The sequence below is a fragment of the Triticum dicoccoides genome, chromosome 5A, assembly GCF_002162155.2.
Source record: "Triticum dicoccoides isolate Atlit2015 ecotype Zavitan chromosome 5A, WEW_v2.0, whole genome shotgun sequence".
Classification (NCBI taxonomy): Eukaryota; Viridiplantae; Streptophyta; class Magnoliopsida; order Poales; family Poaceae; genus Triticum; species Triticum dicoccoides.
Window position 1 is genome coordinate 276,081,831 of NC_041388.1, and position 18,375 is coordinate 276,100,205.

Genomic DNA, 18,375 nt, shown 5'->3' on the forward strand with positions numbered 1-18,375 from the left:
TTTCCTATCAATCTATCCCCCTAGGAGCATGCACATAGTGCTTGGTTTTTGATGATTTGTAGATTTTTGCAATAAGTATGTGAGTTCTTTATGACTAATGTTGAGTCCATGGATTATACGCACTCTCACATTTCCATCATTGCTAGCCTCTTCGGTACCGTGCATTGCCCTTTCTCACCTCGAGAGTTGGTGCAAACTTCACCGGTGCATCCAAACCCCGTGATATGATACGCTCTGTCACACATAAACCTCCTTATATCTTCCTCAAAACAGCCACCATACCTACCTATTATGGCATTTGCATAGCCATTCCGAGATATATTGCCATGCAACTTTCCGCCGTTTCATTAATTATGACACGCTTCATCATTGTCATATTGCCTTGCATTATCATGTAGTTGACGTCGTATTTGTGGCAAGGCCACCATGCATAATTTATCATACATGTCACTCTTGATTCATTGACCATCCCGGCACACCGCCGGAGGCATTCATATAGAGTCATACTTTGTTCTAGTATCGAGTTGTAATATTTGAGTTGTAAATAAATAGAAGTGTGATGATCATCATTAATCGAGCATTATCCCAAAAAAAGAGAAAGGCCAAATAAAAAAAGGCCCAAAAAAGAAAAAGAAATAAAAAGGGGGCAATGCTACTATAATTTTTCCACACTTGTGCTTCAAAGTAGCACCATGATCTTCATGATAGAGAGTCTCTTATATTGTCACTTTCATATACTAGTGAGAATTTTTCATTATAGAACTTGGCTTGTATATTCCAATAATGGGCCTCCTCAAGAGCCCTAGGTCCTCATGAGCAAGCAAGTTGGATTCACACCCACTTAGTTTCTTTTGTTGAGCTTTCATACATTTATAGCTCTAGTGCATCCGTTGCATGGCAATTCCTACTCCTTGCATTGACATCAATTGATGGGCATCTCCCTAGCCCGTTGATTAGCCGCGTCAATTTGAGACTTTCTCATTTTTTGTCTTCTCCACACAACCCCAACATTATATTCTATTCCACCCATAGTGCTATATCCATGGCTCACGCTCATGTATTGCGTGAAAGTTGAAAAAAGTTTGAGATTACTAAAGTATGAAACAATTGCTTGGCTTGTCATCGGGGTTGTGCATGATGAGAGCATTTTTGTGTGACGAAAATAGAGCATGACCAAACTATATGATTTTGTAGGGATGAACTTTCTTTGGCCATGTTATTTTGAGAAGACATGATTGCTTAGTTAGTATGCTTGAAGTATTATTATTTTTATGTAAATATTAAAATTTTGTCTTGAATCTTATGGATCTGAATATTCTTTCCACAATAAAAAGAATTACATGGATAAATATGTTAGGTATCATTCCACATCAAAAATTATGTTTTTATCATTTACCTACTCGAGGACGAGCAGGAATTAAGCTTGGGCATGCTTGATACGTCTCCAACGTATCTATAATTTTTGATTGTTCCATGCTATTATATTATCAACCTTGGATGTTTTATATGCATTTATATGCTATTTTATATGATTTTAGGGACTAACCTATTAACCTAGAGCCCAGTGCCAGTTTCTGTTTTTTCGTTGTTTCTGAGTATGGCAGAAAAGGAAAACAAAACGGAGTCCGATTGACCTGAAACTTCACGGAACTTATTTTTGGACCAGAAGAAGGCCATGGAGTAAAAGAGTTGGGCCAGAAGAGTCCCGGGCTGCCCATGAGGGTAGGGGGCGCGCCCACCCCCCTGGGCGTGCCTCCCTACCTCGTGGACAGCCCAGAAACCCCCTGACTTGTTCTCGACGCCAAAACCTCTTATATATACTGAAACTTCCAGAAAGAAACCTACAGCGGGAGTTCCGCCACCAGAAGCCTCCGTAGCCACCGAAAACTAATCTAGACCCGTTCCGGCACCTTGCCGGAGGGCGGGCATCCCTCTCTGGTGGCCATCTTCATCATCTCGGTGCTCTCCATGACGAGGAGGGAGTAGTTCACCCTCGGGGCTGAGGGTATGTACCAATAGCTATGTGTTTGATCTCTCTCTCTCTCTCTCTCTCTCTCGTGTTCTTGATTCGGCACGATCTTGATGTATCGCGAGCTTTGCTATTATAGCTAGATCTTATGGTGTTTCTCCCCCTCTACTCTCTTGTAATAGATTGAGTTTTCCCTTTGAAGTTATCTTATCGGATTGAGTCTTTAAGGATTTGAGAACACTTGATGTATGTCTTGCATGTGCTTATCTGTGGTGACAATGGGATATCATGTGATCCACTTGATGTATGTTTTGGTGATCAACTTGCGAGTTCTGTCACCTCGTGAACTTATGCATAGGGGTTGGCACACGTTTTCGTCTTGACTCTCCGGTAGAAACTTTGGGGCACTCTTTGAAGTTCTTTGTGTTGGTTGAATAGATGAATATGAGATTGTGTGATGCACATCGTATAATCATACCCACGGATACTTGAGGTGACATTGGAGTATCTAGCTGACATTAGGGTTTTCATTGATTTGTGTCTTAAGGTGTTATTCTAGTACAAAATCTATGATAGATTGAACGGAAAGAATAGCTTCGTGTTATTTTTACTACGGACTCTTGAATAGATCGATCAAAAAGGATAACTTTGAGGTGGTTTCGTACCCTACAATAATCTCTTTGTTTGTTCTCCTCTATTAGTGACTTTGGAGTGACTCTTTGTTGCATGTTGAGGGATAGTTATATGATCCAATTATTTTATTATTGTTGAGAGAACTTGCACTAGTGAAAGTATGAACCCTAGGCCTTGTTTCAACACATTGCAATACCGTTACGCTCACTTTTACCACTTGCTACCTTGCTGTTTTTATATTTTTAGATTAAAAAAACCTATATCTACCATCCATATTGCACTTGTATCACCATCTCTTCGCCGAACTAGTGCACCTATACAATTTACCATTGTATCGGGTGTGTTGGGAACACAAGAGACTCTTTGTTATTTGCTTGCAGGGTTGCTTGAGAGAGACCATGCTCATCCTATGCCTCCCACGGATTGATAAACCTTAGGTCATCCACTTGAGGGAAATTTGCTATTGTCCTACAAACCTCTGCACTTTGAGGCCCAACAACGTCTACAAGAAGAAGGTTGTGTAGTAGACATCACTATCGAAAGGACTATGATAGATCCCCTATACTTGTGGGTCATCAGCTTCCGCCCCACAAGCACCGACGAGGAGGAGCAGTGGCAGCTTGCGGCAATCGCTCATGAGTTCTGATGGCTCGCGAATTTGTGACTTTTTATAAGAGGCTTTGACTTGGTTTTCATTGGGTTTTCATTATTTTCGGTTATTTCTAATGCTAAACCTTGGTGAGAGAATAAAACTCGTTTTTTCATTGTTTGGCAGGAAAAATGATTTATGAAAGAAAACCAAGGAAAATTACACCAAATTAAACCAAATGGGGCAACTTCAATGTTGAGAGTTTCACCACCAGGCGCACCAGAACAAAAAACGGCTAACCATATGAGCGCATGCGCCATACCAGGCGCCAAGGATTTCTTATCATCTATGGGAATTGGGAACAACTTCTATGAAGGCAACAGACGCATCAGAGAGATCTAGCCACCGCCACTTCATCCAGAACAAAGAGAGAAGCGATCCGGAGAAGAAGAACCGCCGAAGATTCTTCTTACTTTGTTCTTCCACCCTCATACTCAACTCCATTTCATCATCACCATTGTAAGAGTAATTCCAAGTTGTAAGATCAAGGTGTATAATTCTATTTATACTCATGTGGAGATTGAGACTTGTCGAATCAGGATCTTCATGGTATTATTGATATGGTTTTCATGGATTTATTCTATATGATGATCAGTTATTCTCTTCCGGTGTGTGAGTAATTCCCCTAGGTGTGGGAGATGTATGTGAATGGTAAGACTCATTTGTGTCTATTCAATATGTCGTCATTTGTGTTCATATTCTTATAATTTGTCTACTACGTTGTTATACTATGGTGAATGCTATGCATGTTGTCCAATTTAAGGGCCTAGACAACATGATCTAAAGACCTAAACAAGTAACACATATTGTTTAGGAAACATGCGACCTCTGACGTGATAGGTGGAGACATCTATGAGGATCGAAGAAAATATGAGATAACGTTGATCCATCAAACTTAATGCAGGGTTTCGTTTTAACAACCTTAATTGTGAAGGCGACCACGTTGTGGCAACGTCGAAGGAGGACCATGGTGTGGAATGTAATCCCGCGATGAGGAGTTCCATAAGCCAATGGTGATCCGCCTACCGAATAAGCAAATCAAATACTAAACTCATGGTACAAGGTAACTGGGATTACCGTCGCACTAACACATTTGAGGTATACCTTGATCCGAAGTTTCTCCACACCTAATCTCTCTATTACAGAAAAAACGCTTTTACTTTCCGTCTTTAATTTATGTTCTTTAAAGTCGTTATTATTCTCGATGCAACCATCTCATTATATTCACTACTCTGGTTCATTTGACTCTCAGAACACTAATAGCTTCTGCAGGATCACCAGCAGTTACTTCACATAAGAACTGTGACAACTTGTGTGTGACAGAAACTTTACTCATAAGTACTCTCCTCCGCTTTTTGTTGGGAGGATAACTATTTGGTATACTTAAATGAAAGTGCTACATTACCCTGTGTGTCTTGCAGGCCATTATGTCCAACCCCTACACCTTTTCCACAATCTCTCAGATGAGGAGGACGGCGACTAGATGGCGCCGACGCCGGCGGTACTGTAGGTAGTAGTACGTAGCTATGTCGAATAGCAACATTGCATATTTTTAAGATGTCGCTTAACGATGTTTTGAGTCGCAAAAAATACATAATGTGACGACTTTATCGTGTCTGATTATTTGAACTCGTTTGGTTTGATTAAATGTACCTTAAACTAAATATACAAAATTGAAGCAAACAAAAAAAAGGCATCAATATGGAGACCGCATTACAACCACTCTTCTTGTGTGCATCACCTCCGCAACCTAAAAATGCATTGCACATACGGCAATTCTATTAGAGTTACTCTTATAAGTGAAACGTCGTACATTTGGAGTTTAGGACATTAGAGACATTTGGTTAGAAAATTTAATTTCATGCATCTTTTCCTTTCCCTCACACATAGGCGCTAGGGCATAGTTCTCTTCCCCTCCAAGCTCCACTGACGAGCCTGTGGATTTTCCTTCCCTTTGCCCACTGTTCTGACGGATGGTGGCAGGGAGAGGAATTCTGGTGCCTTGTATCCGGTTAGTAGTTTTTTTTAAAAAAAATTAGGGAACATCCCATGGCATCTGCATTGAGTGGTACACACAACCTTTTATTTATCATATCAAAGTTCATCATCCGACCATAATACAGCTCAGCAAATAAATTGTTGCACATGGCTACCCCAAATTAGACTTTTTCCAGTCCTCACAGGGACAATGCTTCATCTTCGAGCTGGTGTTTTAAACTTCGATTCTCCTCGGATTCGTACGTCAAGACAGAGTCCACGGAGCACTGACATAAATTCATTTTGTCTCCTTAGAGTTTTGAGGCTATGGTTTCTTGTTGTACGTGACGGTGACAAGATCTTGTGTCAGACACTTCAGTTCGATTCAGGGGTTCAACGACAACGCGGCTCTAGGGCACTGGTCCTTAGAGGCACGTGCACTAAGACTTCCCGGGTATCATCGAAAATGTCATGCTGACTCCGGTATGGCAGCGACGACAATTGCGTGTCGACATCGTTCTAGCCACGGCCGATGGTAGTGGTCATTCGGTGGTAAGGAATCTCGGTGTAATTTCTATTATGTTCAGTGTGCTTTGAACTTTCGATGCACTTTTCAATAGATCCGTGCTCTTTTGAAGAAAAAAAATACTCTTTGTTTGAGAATTCAAGAAAAATGCTAACTGGACAACGGTTGAAAAGAACTTGACTGCGGTTTCTTAAATGGGGCGGCTTTAAGAAGAATGAGAGTATGTGGTAAGGAACTCTGGCCTTTAACTTACAAACATGTTTTATTTTTCTGCGAATGAACTTGCACGCAAGTTGTATAAGTAGCCCATGTGTCTAGACGCAAGAAGCTTCAAAATCATTGTTACGAATTAATGTCCAGGCCCAGCCTTGATTTTGATTAGAAAAAATAAAAAAAGAACAAAATTTATTTTCTTAACAACCTATCAAACCCAGCAAGGCACCTTCCATTTGGTACATATACAGCTATATACGCGTAGCACAATCCATGTACTTCAAGGACACCAAGCTTGGAGCAATGGCAGAAGCAGAGATGGAGAGCTCGCCGAGATCTCAGCCCAAGCCATCAGACCAAGAAGAAGAAAGGCAAGCGAAAGGAGAGGCGAAGCAAGGAGGATGGATCACCCTCCCCTTCATAGCTGGTTCGTGATCTCTCCCTCATTTCCTCTCTTCCCCACACAATTAACTCTCTCCCGAGGGGGAAAAACATGTGTACATGCGTGTGTTTTGTGTGACATGCACGCAGGGAGCATGGTTGGGCTGGGGCTGGCCATCAACGGCACCACCAGCAACCTGCAGATTTACCTCATCAAGGAGTACAACGTGGAGAGCATCGACGCGGCGCAGATCGCCAACATCGTCCGCGGCTCGCTCAACCTCGTCCCCGTCGCCGGAGCCATCCTCTCCGACTCCTACTTGGGCTGCTTCCCGGTCATCCTCGCCGGCGCGGCCATCAACGTTCTGGTGCGTGCGTGCACGTGACGTGCTTCCTCTGTTCAAAGCTTGTGCAGACTGCAGTGTACATTTTGGAATTTGAAGTAGTGCATAGGCTGGAGCAGATCCACTATAATCCTTTAGCAAATACTCCTCCCGTCTCATAATATAAGATGTTTTCGCAGTTCAATATGAACTGAAAAACATCTTACATTATCGGACGTAGGTAGTGCGTAGCAAACTACCTGTATGGATTAGGTTTGATATCATTTTGTCTAGGTGATTTATCTCATTGTTGATCAAATGACTAACATGCCTAAAAAGTAGCCTCGGAAGCATGAAAGAAACTCTTTAGCTGAATGATAAAAGAGTGAAATATCTCATTAATCCATTAACTCAAAGTATTTGCACAATTTAAGCTAAAAACTCAAAAAAATGATCAGATTTAGACTATAAACTCATTTATGCAACAATGAGGCCAAAAATGGTTTAGGAGGGGGAAAAAAGTCCATCCACATGGCTGCCAGGTGAGCGTACCTTTTACCACTCGCACTAGAGTTCATGTTTATAGGACATGTGAAGAAACAAAGTAGCTCGTAGCGGGTTTCAAAAAATTGAGAGCCTTAAGGAAAGGACCATCATGTTGGCGGTAGAACGCGATGTGGTTTATTTGTAAAGCGGGTTACATAAATATTCTGGTGAGTAATAAAACTTCATGTTTGGAACTGCTTAACTTTCATTTCTCATGGTTTGAATGCACAATTCCAAAGCTCAACTTTTGTTTCTCATAAACGAGCAAAATTTGGTTGAGAGAGCAGGTTTTCATAATTTACGCCAATGCCAATATGGATGGGATTAGTTACGTGAAATCACCACTTCTGTTTTTAGAAGAAGTATAGATATAGAGTATTGTTTGATGTGCAACACACATAATTAAAGCTTGAAATCAATACCAGTAGACATTATAGACTTATAGTTGTCATGTCTCACTCTCTCCACAAAACAACCACACGTAATTATACAAACAAGACCACTTGACATTGATGCGATGACGTTGACAACTAACAATATCAATTATGTTTCTGGCAACAACGTCCATGGGTATGCTCCTTTCATTTCCAACAACCAATGATTTTTATTTATTTATTTTGCGGGGGAACAACCAACGATTTGTTACCAGTGCGACCATTTCAATCTAACACTAGTTAGTACGATGGATCACGTGCACCGTTGGATTGCATCATCTTTATTACGATGTGTCAAAAACAATTGGTACCGATTTCATCGTGTGGCTCACAGTGGTGTCGTATCAAAATCAGACTTCAAAACATCATATGCACATCAGTTTTGTTCTACATAAAACAATTCTTGAGCATTGCCATTTATAGCGGATATGACATGGAAACGAAGTTTCAAAAAAAATCTCAAAAAGGAAAAAGAAAAACAGAATGTTAAGAGCATGTGAAATTCCCAAACACATTATCATTTACATGGTACAAAAAAACAGCATTGAATAGCGTCGTGCAACAATTAAACATCGATATTCATTGCTGAATTTGCTCTTTTCATAGCTCCAGTAATGTGTTTGAACTTGGAATTTCGCATGCAATAGAACATCCACAACATCCTTTTTTTTCAAAATTTTCCAAAACTTTCAAAGTGGTTTTCCACAAAATTTTATCTCAGCTTGGTTTCAATGTGATATTCTCTCTTGAACAATTGTTTATTCTTGCCGCAAAAAAAGAACAATTGTTTATTCAATTAGTGCTTGTTTTTTAGAGCACTGTTAATAATTAATTACGTGCCCATCCAATGTCATTTTCCAGTCCTTCGTGCTGTTCACTCTCTCAGCGGCCCTGCCGTCCCTGCGGCCGCCGTACTGCCCGGCGCCGTCCGCCGTGTGCCAGCGCGGAACGGCCGGGCAGCTCGCCGTGCTGTACGCCGCGGTGTCCCTTCTAGCCATCGGCACCGGCGGGACGCGTTTCAACGTGGCCACGATGGGCGCGGACCAGTTCGGCGGCGCGCGCGACCAGGACACCTTCTTCAACTGGTACTTCGTCTTCCTCTACGCTTCCTTCCTGATCGGCGACACGGCCATCGTCTACATCCAGGACGGCGTGTCCTGGGCCCTGGGCTTCGCCATCTGCCTCGCCGCGACGGCGTTCAGTCTGGTCCTGTTTCTCCTCGGCGCGCGGTACTACCGGATGCCCGCGCCAAACGGCAGCCCATACTCCGAGCTGGCCCGCGTCGTCGTGGCCGCCGTGCGCAAGGCTCGCGTCCATGTCGGCGCGCTAGGTCCCGTGCCGTACTACGTGGGAGACAATGCTGTCGTGGACTCGGCCGGCGAGGGCGCTCCAAGCAAACGATTAAGGTTGGCGGCATTCCCGTATTCCAATTTCTGGAAGAAAGATGAGTAGCGTTGGTACGTGCTGACCACTCGTGTTCATGGCATCTTGCTTGCAGCTTTCTTAATCGTGCCGCCATGATCACCGCCACCGAGGACCCCATTGATGATGCGTCTGGCGGCCGTTGTGCAAGCGGCTGGCGGCTGTGCAGGGTGCAGCAAGTGGAGGATCTCAAGTCTCTGCTCGGCGTCCTCCCGCTGTGGTCGTCTGGTATAATGCTCAGCGTGTCCATCGGGGTGATGATCGGCATGATCATCCTGCAGGCTCTCGCCATGGACCGCTCGCTCGGACCGCGCTTCAAGATCCCAGCAGGATCCATCACCGTCTGCTCGCTCGTGGCCTTCATCGCCGTGACCCCGGTCCTTGACCGTGCCGTCTTCCCGCTCTGGCGCAGGATCACCGGCATGCCGCCGTCGCCGCTGCAGCGCGTGGGGCTCGGCCACGTCGTGAACATTGCGGGCATGGTGGTCGCGGCTCTGGTGGAGCGCCGAAGACTGAGCGTCGTGCACGCGCACGGCGGCGCCGATGCGCCGGCCGGCTGGGTCACCCCCATGTCCGTACTGTGGCTCCTGCTCCCTCTTGGTGTCGTGGGGATCGGGGAGGCCCTCCACTTCCCCGGAAACATGGCCTTCTACTATCTGGAGTTCCCCAAGACGTTGCGGAGCTTGGCGACGGCCATGGCGCCGCTGCTCATCGCCATGGGGTTCTACCTCAGCACGGTGTTCGTCGACGTGGTGAGGCATGTCACGGCGTGGCTGCCGGGGAACGTAAACCAGGCGAGGCTGGACAACGTGTACTGGACCGTGGCTGTGGCAGTGACTGTGAACTTTGGCTATTTCCTCGTTTGTGCCAGCCGATATAAGTATCAAAACCAATCGACCACCGTGGTAATGTAAAAAAGGATTTGCAGGCTGAGTCTTGAGCTATTATTTTCATGATGAAGTGCCTGATTTCCTTTTTCCTTTTGAGAAATTATGACGGCTTTTTTCTTTGAGAAATTATGAGGTGCCTGGTTAGATTTGGTTTGTCTTCTTCTTGTCTTAGCCTGATGGGCTTCGTTTGTGGCGAAACACAGGAATCCATTTTTGAGCCCGAGCTCATCTGAGTTTTTTTCTTTTTGCATGAAAAATGTTTGAGTGCGTGAGGTCCATTTCAATTTTCAGCTTGTTCAGGCAGACATTTGCGTAGCTCTCAGTAAAAAAAGAACGGTGTTAGTGAGTAAGCAGACATGCAGCGAATAGCAACTGCTGAGTTGGTACCTGCAGGCTGTTCACTGACTGCTGGTTTGATCATGTTTTTGTGTGTAATGGCTTGAAACAAATGAAAAAAAAATTCCACATATGAGGTCGAAAATTGTGGCTAGAACATGCAGCAAAATAATAATGGCCCATGAAGGTCTCGAACCTGCGACCTTCGCGTTATTAGCACGACGCTCTAACCAGCTGAGCTAATAGGCCAACGTGATAACGGAATGAAATTAGACTGGCTTTACTAAGGCAAGAACAGTCCTAACTACAAACTATGCAAGGTTTAAATTTGTTTTTAGAGAGAGATTACGCTCAAATTCAAATTAATAAAGCTCCAAACTGGTACGTACAAATTTGTGGCTGGATCTGGATGTAGTAAAAGTAAAAGATCTATCGGTCGCGCCAGATGATCCACGAAGACACAACCATGAAGTCCTGAACCATCGTCCGGTCAGCGCCGGCGGTCCCTCCTTCGTCTCAACCAGAGGAAGAAGAAGACAGAAGCGAAGAGGAGCGCAAAGACGACGACGAATAGCAGCAGCATGAGCTCCCCATGCGACTTGTAGCTCCTCTCATCGTCCACCATCTGCGGCAGCGTGCTGCCGTACTCTGCCGCCGGAGCAGACGACGGCGCCTGGGCCTGGCCACCGCCGGAGACCATGGCTTCTACGCTAGCTAGTGCTCCTGATCCTGTGATATGAACACATATCTTGTAAGTACATGAGCAGCTGGAGAGAGACCCATCACAAGTTGGACGGAGTTACGTGAACTGTTGGGATTGATGAGAGGAGAGCGAGTGAGTGGGCGACTGACCTGCGTGGTCGTTTCGTGTCGCCAAACACAGCCATATCTAGTCATCCATCTACATCAGGATGGCGACCCATCTCATGAGCCACTCCGCTCCATACAACATTAATTAATCTACTTTGTTTTGCGCATGAATTTACTATTAACCTTGGGCGTTTTTATCTGGATCCGACCCACAAGCTAAAAAAGCATACGGGGTTTCAGTGATTAACACTATGAAAAGGCACATATATACATTAAGCTAGGCTATCGTTTTTTTCTTGACCCTGTGACCGTAGAACAATTGTTCTACGGTATTTTATATAATATAAACAAAGTACAAAGTACAAGACCACACAACAAATCACTCAATGCATGTTCTAGGTATCATAATAAAAAGAATTACAGAGTCTGTTCAATCCACTGGTCTATCTTTGCGGCCTTGGCTTCCTTTGATCTGAGTTTGATGTGTTGAATGCCTTCTTGAACATAGAATTTCCAGGAGTTCAAACTAGGAGGTGAAGCTGTGAAAATCTTGGCATTCCTGACCATCCAGATGGCCCAGCAGCCCATGATAATGATCTCCATAGCCAAATCCTGGGGAAGAAGCGTAATCATCATTGCAATCTCATCGTAGGTCGAAATACCACTCTGTTTGTTTGGGAGGATACAGTTCCAGCAGTTTAATGCAAAGTGGCAGTCCCAGAACAGGTGAATTAAAGTTTCTTGTGTCCTGTCCAAGCAAAGAGCACAGTTGTAGTCTGGCAAATACATGTTTTTTCTGTGTAGCATGTTCCTTGTACTAACTCTGTCATAGAGTAGCATCCAGAAGAAAATCTTGTGTCTTACTCTGCAATTCGATTTCCATAGCTGCCTGAAGATGAAGTGAGCCCCATTCTTGGCAAACAGATGTTTGTACATCTTCATTGCAGAGTAGTTTGGTGAGGCCCAAGTGTATGTCCACTTATCAGAGTCATCAGTGAGAGTCAGACCATGCAGTTGATCTTGAAGGATGTTGAATTGAGTAAACGCTTGTTGTGAGAGAGGTCGGTGGAAGCACTTCTCCAGTGCCTGGTGTTCATGCATCTGATTTCAGTGTGATATCTTTGTTGATGGCAAAAGAATAGAGCTCAGGCATCTTTAGATGAAGTGGTAGGTCCGACCAATTGTCGTGCTACAGCAGAATAGTCTCCCCCTTTCCTGGAATACATCTAGAATGCTTCTTATATTCAGGCAATGTCTGCAGAATGCCTTTCCACCAGAATGAGCCCACCAATTTGTTACATGGCAGACCATCTTGATAATATGTTTCCCATATAATCCTGACCCAAGGTGTGTCATCTTTGTTGAAGAATTTGTGCAAGAATTTCATGAGCAGAGCCTGATTATGCTTATATAAATCAAGGACTCCCGGGCCACCATGAGATTTGGGCTGACAAACTTTATCCCAAGAAACCAGAACCATTCCTCTATCATGGGTACCAAATTTTCTCCAAAAATAGTTCATGAGATAAGAATTGATCTGCTTGACCACTGTTTTAGGGATCCAAAGAGTGCACATGAAAAAAGTGGGCATACTGGTGAAGACAGATTTGATGAGGGTCAATTTGTCACCAGTTGATAGCAAGGTAGAGCAGCTCAGTAGCCTTGATTCAATCCTTTGTAACATAGGGAGAAAATCCACAATTTGGGCTTAGAATGACACAAAGGAAGACCTAGATATTTGTGTGGCAAAGTTCCAATTTGACAGCTCAATAATTGAGAAAGTGTGTTCATCTTGTCCATGGGGATGTTGATAGCAATGAGAGTTGACTTTGAGTAGTTTACTTTGAGCCCGGTGTATGCAGCATAGTGGAGTAGGGGATTTTTGATATGTTCCAGCTGCCTGCTATCAGCATTGGCCACCAAAATAGTGTCATCAGCATACTGAATTATAGGGTAGTCAGGGCATGAATGATGTACCGATGGAGATTGTATTAAATTGTTGTGCATGGCTTCATTCATCATGGATTGAAGAAGATCAGCAGCAAACACAAAGATGAGGGGTGATAATGGATCACCTTGTCTAACACCCTTCTTATAGAGAAACTTTTTACCTAGAACTCCATTGAGAAGTACAGAGGAAACCCAAACCCATAGATCATTTGTATCCAGTGAATCCACCTTGGACCAAAACCTTTAGCTCTCATGATCTGAATGATGGTCTCATGATTAAGCATGTCAAATGCCTTCTCAAAGTCAAGCTTCAATAGGACCATTTCTTTTTTACTATGGAAGCACCGGTGGATATATTCATAAGACCATGCAAGGCAATCCTGGATGCATCTATTGTTTAAGAAACCATACTGGTTGGTGTGGACCAAATTTAGGATAACTTTCTGCAATCTATTTGCCAGCAACTTGGTAATGATCTTGAGTGTGCAGTTGAGCAAAGAGATGGGTCTAAAATCAGATGGTCTAGCTGCAGCATCAGTTTTGGGGATGAGAGTCATAAAGGAGTAATTGATGCTTTTTATATTGACATTGCCATTGTAGAAATCATGAATGAGTCTGTAAAAATCCGCAGTCACAATATCCCAACATGACTTAAGGAAAGCAGCATTAAAACCATCTGGCCCAGGTGACTTGTCTGATGGCATATGATTGACCACCTCATCAATCTCCTTGTTTGTAAATGGGAGTTCTAGCTCTGCTAGATCAACTGGAGGATGCAACAGCTCATGAAGATTGAGGGGATTTTCAGAAGGTACTTTTGTTGCCAACCTATTTCTGAAAGCTCTGAACAGGATGGCAGCCTTAGCCTGGTGATCATGAAATTCATTATCAGATTCATCTATGAGCATAGCAATACAATTATTTCTGTGTTTAATGGTGGCATTGGCTTGAAAATATCTAGTATTTGCCTCCCCCATCTGAATTTGCCTAATGGTAGCTCTCTGCTTCCAATAAATTCTCTGATGATCCAGTAGCTAAGCAATATGATCCTTAAGGATTTTCCTCCCATTTGTTTCCTCTGTGGTGAGTGGTCTGAATTCTTCAAAATGATCATAGCAGAGTATAAGGAAATTAGTATCTGCAATAGTACTTTTCAGGTCAGAGAGTTGTCTGGCCCAAATCTTAAGCCCTTTTCTTAATCTCTTGAATTTGGCCGCAATAATTTTAGCACTATCCAACTCATTCACATCTTGTGACTAGATAGATTTGACCACCTCTTTAAACTGAGGATGTTTGATCCAAAAAAATTTAAATCTGAAGATGTTGGATCTAGGGATAGAGGAGCCAATTTTAATGTTGATGAGCACATGATCAGAGGTAGTCTTGGCCAATGGGTAAGCAAATGTGGAAGGATATTGTAAGGTCCATGATTCTGAAGTAAAACACCAATCCAACTTTTCCAACAATGGAGCATCTTGCATGCTACTCCAGGTATAGTTTCTGCCCTTAAGTGGAACTTCAATCAAAGCTTGTTTATTAATGGCCTCATTAAATGTGAGCATGTCCTCAATGCAACCATCCCCTCTATTCCTGTCATGAGGATATCTGATATAGTTAAAATCCCCCAAAATAATCCAACTCTTATCATCTGGAATGTGAAAGTTTTTGAACCAGTCAATGAAAAGCAGTCTCTCTTGAGATTCACATGGCCCATATACATTGGTGAGAATCCATTGTTCCCCATTGTTCTTAGAGGTGAATTGGATAGAGAGAGCATAGCTGTTACTGTGAATAACCTGCCCCCCCCCCCCAAAGATATGCTCATTCCATGCAACAAGCATACCACCTGCCGCTCCCACAGAGGGAAGATATTCAAATTTACCAATCCTCCTTGGACAGAAATTCTTGAGATATGAACTGTCAAAAGTCTCTCTTTTAGTTTCTTGAAGACATACAATAGCACATTGAGACTTCAATTTTGTTATTAAACGCAGTCCATTTCTTGGGGTCATTAATGCCTCTGATATTCCAATTTAGGATATTCCATTCTTTGTTCATGATGAGTAGAAGTGCAGAACTATAACAGAAATTTGCAGGGAGCCCATCAAACAGTCATACATAGGAGATAGTAGCATCTTATACATATAAAATCACGGCCCCTTTTCCATAGTCCCCCAAAAGAACAGAACTGTTCCAAAGTTCATACTGATACACATAGCAGCAGATATGAGAAGTCTATTACAAAAATATTTTGTTAACACCACCCACTGGATACTAACTGTAGCAGCCAGTTCAGCACCCACAAGGCTACTACTGAGAAAAAGAGGGAATGGAGTTATATCCATTTCTTCCCAGGCTCCTTGGAGTTCTTGCTTCCCTCCTGCAGTGAGCATGCACCCTTGGACTTCTTGGGATTTTTGGACATGATTTCTTTAGTGGTGTCTTTGTCAGTCACCTTGCAGAAAGAGGTATTCAGACTTTTAACCACTTTAGCAGAAATAGTGGATGGCTTAGTAGAACAAGCAAGCCAATCTTTATCCAAACATACTGATTGTTTATAACCCTTAGCTAGCTTTAGGAGTCTACAACTTCTCCTTACCTCTGTGTCAACCAGTGGGATTTTCTCCTTCCTCTTTTTCTTGTTCTGCAACCCTGAAGTGGAGGAGGTAGATGTCACTTCGGTTGGGTTAGCTTCTGTAGAGGTGGCCTGCTCAGACAGAAATGAAGAGCCTGTGAGATTGACAGGATCTGGGCATTTCTCAGGGATAACAAAAGGCAGAGAGGTAGGACAAGTGGATCCTTGTACAATGATAGTCCATACTTTGGAGGTAACAAAAGTCTTTGCCCAATCAAACTTTTCTGCTGATAAGAAATTAACTGCCAAAAAATTTACCCAGTCAGATGGAACCTGAATAGTTTCCTTGCTGTGAGGAGAAGGAGCAAAGTGGGTTCTCCAAATCTTAGCACTTGTAGTTCCAAGAAGATCCACCTCTATCTGAATTGCAGTGGCAATGTCCTGTGGTGCAGCCTGAACAGTCTTGTCAGTCCTATGGACTGTCCCTGAGCATATAGTATGAGCCTTGTAAACCAATGGCCCCAACCAGGCATGGGTGCCTCCTCTGCCTCATCAACTTCAGGATCTTCCACTGCTTGGTTTACAATAGCATTATTAAGTGCCAACTGCAGGTTAACCTCAGGCAAATCATTTTGGGGGTGAAGATCATCATGCTCATGCTGCTGGAGTGGGCCCATGAAGTGATTATGCTGATTGGGGTGAAAATTCACTTGAGGAGGGGCTGGATGTGGGTTCCCATGAGGTAGGATGGGATCTTCATCAGGTGGAATAGCTCCAAGAATCTGGTGATGCAGAATAACTACAGGAACAGTAAGTGAGCCAGACTGAAATCTATCTCCTTCCCCAAACACAATACTGACAGGAATGTCTGATAACTCCTCAACTCTCACCTGGACCATGAGATTGGCCCTAGTGCTTCTAACTCTGTCCCACATAAGAAATTTGCCAAATTTGTTGCATGCATTGCTAACTTCCTGAATAGATCTTCTATCAAAAGGATAACCACAGAGAAAAATCCAAACATCTCTATTTAGGACCAAACTTCTCCAATTTAGCCCTTGATTGTGTTTCTGGAAGATGACATGAACATCTGTGAAGAGATGTGGACTATTCGTGACTTGAGCATCCCTATCGAAGACACTATTGAATCTAACATAAGCTTGTCCGAATGGGCAAGGCTCAATCTCAGAAAACCCCAGTCCTCTCTCTATCAGAAAATCAGTGAGTACCTCACGAATGGTGTTGAAGGCGACCGGCAGACTTGGCATCGGCACAATGGTGGCAATCGCCCAGTCCTCATGTGTGGCAGGGGCCGCACCAGTAATGACACGAACCCTAGCGGGTCGGCCCGCCACCTGAATGCTCTGATGGTTAGGAGGAAGGAAAGGTGTCGGATCAAAGGGGAATGTGGCCATGGGTGAAGTGGTGTTGGTGGTCAGAACTGAAGGATTTGGTGGCGACAGAGGGGAGGGGTTGGGCGGCGCGGGCTGGATGACCGCAGCTAGGAGACGCTGGGATATGGAGTTTTGGGTAGTCTGGTGATGGTGGCTGTGTATCGAGGAAGGGCGTGGAGGAGCATTAACTGGAGGATCCTGGTTGGTCGGTTGATGGGATGGCTGTGTAGTCACAATCGCGGGAATAGTGTAATCTTGCCTTGGAAACTCAATCGTCCAGTGGGCTACCGGGCTGGGAGCATGTGGTGGGCTTTGATGAAGGGCCGAGGAGTGGCAATCCTTGGCAATGTGGCCCCAACGTTTATAAGACCGACACTTAATGCGATTCGTACAGCTGGGCCTGTTATGGCCCGAGAGGAGGCAACGGACGCAGAACAATTTTTGAACTTGCGAGGATCCCGCCTTTGTGGCATTAACGTGCCCATTGAAGGCATTGATGTTCGATGATCGAGCCGGCACCGAAGATGGCGCGCGGTTTGAAAAATTCTCATGGGTCCTAGGAGAACCAATGTTCCTGGGGACTGAATCCGAATAGATCGCCGGAGATCTAAGAGCTTGCAGATAAGATTTGCGGGGATGCTTGTGAAATATGTGAGTCCACTCATCCTCTTTTTCTTGGAGGTATTGATCAAGTTCCCAGCTCGAGTTCGGACCTCCATTGCCCCAAAGAAGGAAGTTGATATTGAGTAAGGCTATAGAGATGTTACCTCCTCTGATGATTGAAAACCCACCTCTTTAGATGAGACCGAAAATTTAAACGACCAATTTTGCAAGCACTTGACCTTAAAAAGAGATGCACGACCACCAAAGAAAGCAAGAAGGATGGTGCTTACGGATTCATTGGTGAGACGGATTTGCGATCTCTTAAATTCAGCCACTAGGAGGAATTCCTCATGATCTTTATCAGCTTCATAGTTCATTGGCACTCCCCATTTCCTCCAAACTTTAGTGGCGAAATCTTGCCCCACGTCAAATTTTAGATCAGCGAGAGCCATGGCCAGATCATGGGCGTCGTGGATGACACCGACAGGCGAGCAGGGAGGTGGAAGCCGGGACCGGAGCGGCCACCGGCGGGGCTAGGAGCGGGGGCTAGGAGACAGTTTACACTAATGTTCAAAGTCAAGCTATCATTTCCCCCTTCTTTTGATATTTTTTACTGATCCCCGAAGATTTACGGTCGGTGGATGTCATCGGCAGCCAAGTTACTATTTGTACGCAGCCTGGGCAAGTTTCCATTATGACATTTTGTAGCAGATTGTTTATGCCTCCTTCAACGGAAAGTGCATG

The 18,375-nt window shown here is 43.9% G+C and overlaps 1 protein-coding gene, 1 long non-coding RNA gene and 1 other non-coding gene across 3 annotated transcripts; 1 reads left to right on the forward strand and 2 right to left on the reverse strand.

Moving 5' to 3' along the window:
* Window positions 1–6,167: 6,167 nt before the first annotated feature.
* On the forward strand, window positions 6,168–10,118 carry LOC119301006 (protein NRT1/ PTR FAMILY 2.3-like). The gene is made up of 4 exons (XM_037577909.1): window positions 6,168–6,394; window positions 6,499–6,716; window positions 8,513–9,057; window positions 9,150–10,118. Exons 1-4 carry the CDS (start codon window positions 6,241–6,243, stop codon window positions 9,985–9,987), a joined length of 1,755 nt encoding a protein of 584 aa, XP_037433806.1. The 5' UTR covers window positions 6,168–6,240; the 3' UTR covers window positions 9,988–10,118.
* Window positions 10,119–10,474: 356 nt separating this feature from the next.
* Window positions 10,475–10,548, reverse strand: TRNAI-AAU. Its single transcript has one exon. It is a non-coding gene; the product is annotated as a tRNA-Ile (tRNA).
* An 11-nt stretch (window positions 10,549–10,559) lies between these two features.
* On the reverse strand, window positions 10,560–11,147 carry LOC119297210. Its single transcript, XR_005145580.1, has 2 exons — window positions 11,103–11,147; window positions 10,560–11,028 (listed from the first exon to the last, which is right to left on the reverse strand). It is a non-coding gene; the product is annotated as an uncharacterized LOC119297210 (long non-coding RNA).
* Window positions 11,148–18,375: the final 7,228 nt, after the last annotated feature.

Excerpts from the sequence above, each read along its gene's own strand:
- LOC119301006 (XM_037577909.1), top strand. The coding sequence starts at position 6,241 with ATGTACTTCAAGGACACCAAGCTTGGAGCAATGGCAGAAGCAGAGATG. Across the intron at positions 6,395-6,498 it reads CACCCTCCCCTTCATAGCTG|GGAGCATGGTTGGGCTGGGG; the intron begins GTTCGTGATCTC and ends ACATGCACGCAG. Across the intron at positions 9,058-9,149 it reads GCTCCAAGCAAACGATTAAG|CTTTCTTAATCGTGCCGCCA; the intron begins GTTGGCGGCATT and ends TCTTGCTTGCAG.